The sequence below is a fragment of the Haliaeetus leucocephalus genome, unplaced genomic scaffold (genome assembly GCF_000737465.1).
Source record: "Haliaeetus leucocephalus isolate CR32 unplaced genomic scaffold, Haliaeetus_leucocephalus-4.0 Scaffold849, whole genome shotgun sequence".
Taxonomy (NCBI): domain Eukaryota; kingdom Metazoa; phylum Chordata; class Aves; order Accipitriformes; family Accipitridae; genus Haliaeetus; species Haliaeetus leucocephalus.
In genome coordinates this window covers 3,397,373-3,397,957 of record NW_010973285.1, presented here as the reverse complement: position 1 = coordinate 3,397,957, position 585 = coordinate 3,397,373, and the positions used below count along the sequence as shown (strand labels likewise).

Here is a 585-nt window from a genome sequence, read left to right as displayed (position 1 = left end):
GCGGCGGCAGCCCCCCCCGCCGTAGTCGCGCCCACCTTGCGGCGCCTCCCCTCGGGCTTCCTGCGCCGTGAAAGGCGTACGGCTGAAATTCTGTGGAAAACCTTCCTCAGAAACATCCGGATTTGCCGCTTGGCTGCCTGTCGGTCGGTCCGCCGGGAAGGCAGAGCAGCCGGGAAGGGGTCGGGGCGCCGAGGGGCTGCGGGCCGGCGTTCGGTCACCTGCGGCGGCCTGGGTGAGGAACGGCTGTCGGGGTGAAGGGGGAAGGCCGCCCCGGTTTGGAACGGCGGGCATCCGGCCGCTCGGGCTTCTCCTCCCGACACGGCAGGCTTTGCGCTGTTTCCGCGCGGAAACGCCACCGTTCTGCAAAGCTAGCAGAAATGCGCGGTATCTATCAGCTAGATTTGGCCCTGCGGGCCCTAAAACGAGGGTTATAAATTTGACTTTTTTTTTTTTCCCCTTAGCTGTTTTTATAACAAGCCTCCACACCGCATTGGAAAGTAAACAGCACGACTCTCCTTTATCAGTATCTCCACACAGTCGTGGGGTCCCCTGCATCCCCCAAATAAATTGTGTAAATATTAGCAC

The 585-nt window shown here is 60.5% G+C and overlaps 1 protein-coding gene across 1 annotated transcript in view; it reads right to left on the bottom strand.

Annotated features, from left to right (window-relative positions):
- MED18 (mediator complex subunit 18) overlaps positions 1–291 on the bottom strand; it is a 1,563-nt gene extending 1,272 nt beyond the window's left edge. Inside the window, exon 1 of the mRNA XM_010582872.1 lies at positions 36–291. Within this exon, the coding sequence (XP_010581174.1) occupies positions 36–291 (256 nt within the window). The remainder of the gene's footprint in view (positions 1–35) is intronic.
- Between the last annotated feature and the right edge of the window lie 294 nt (positions 292–585).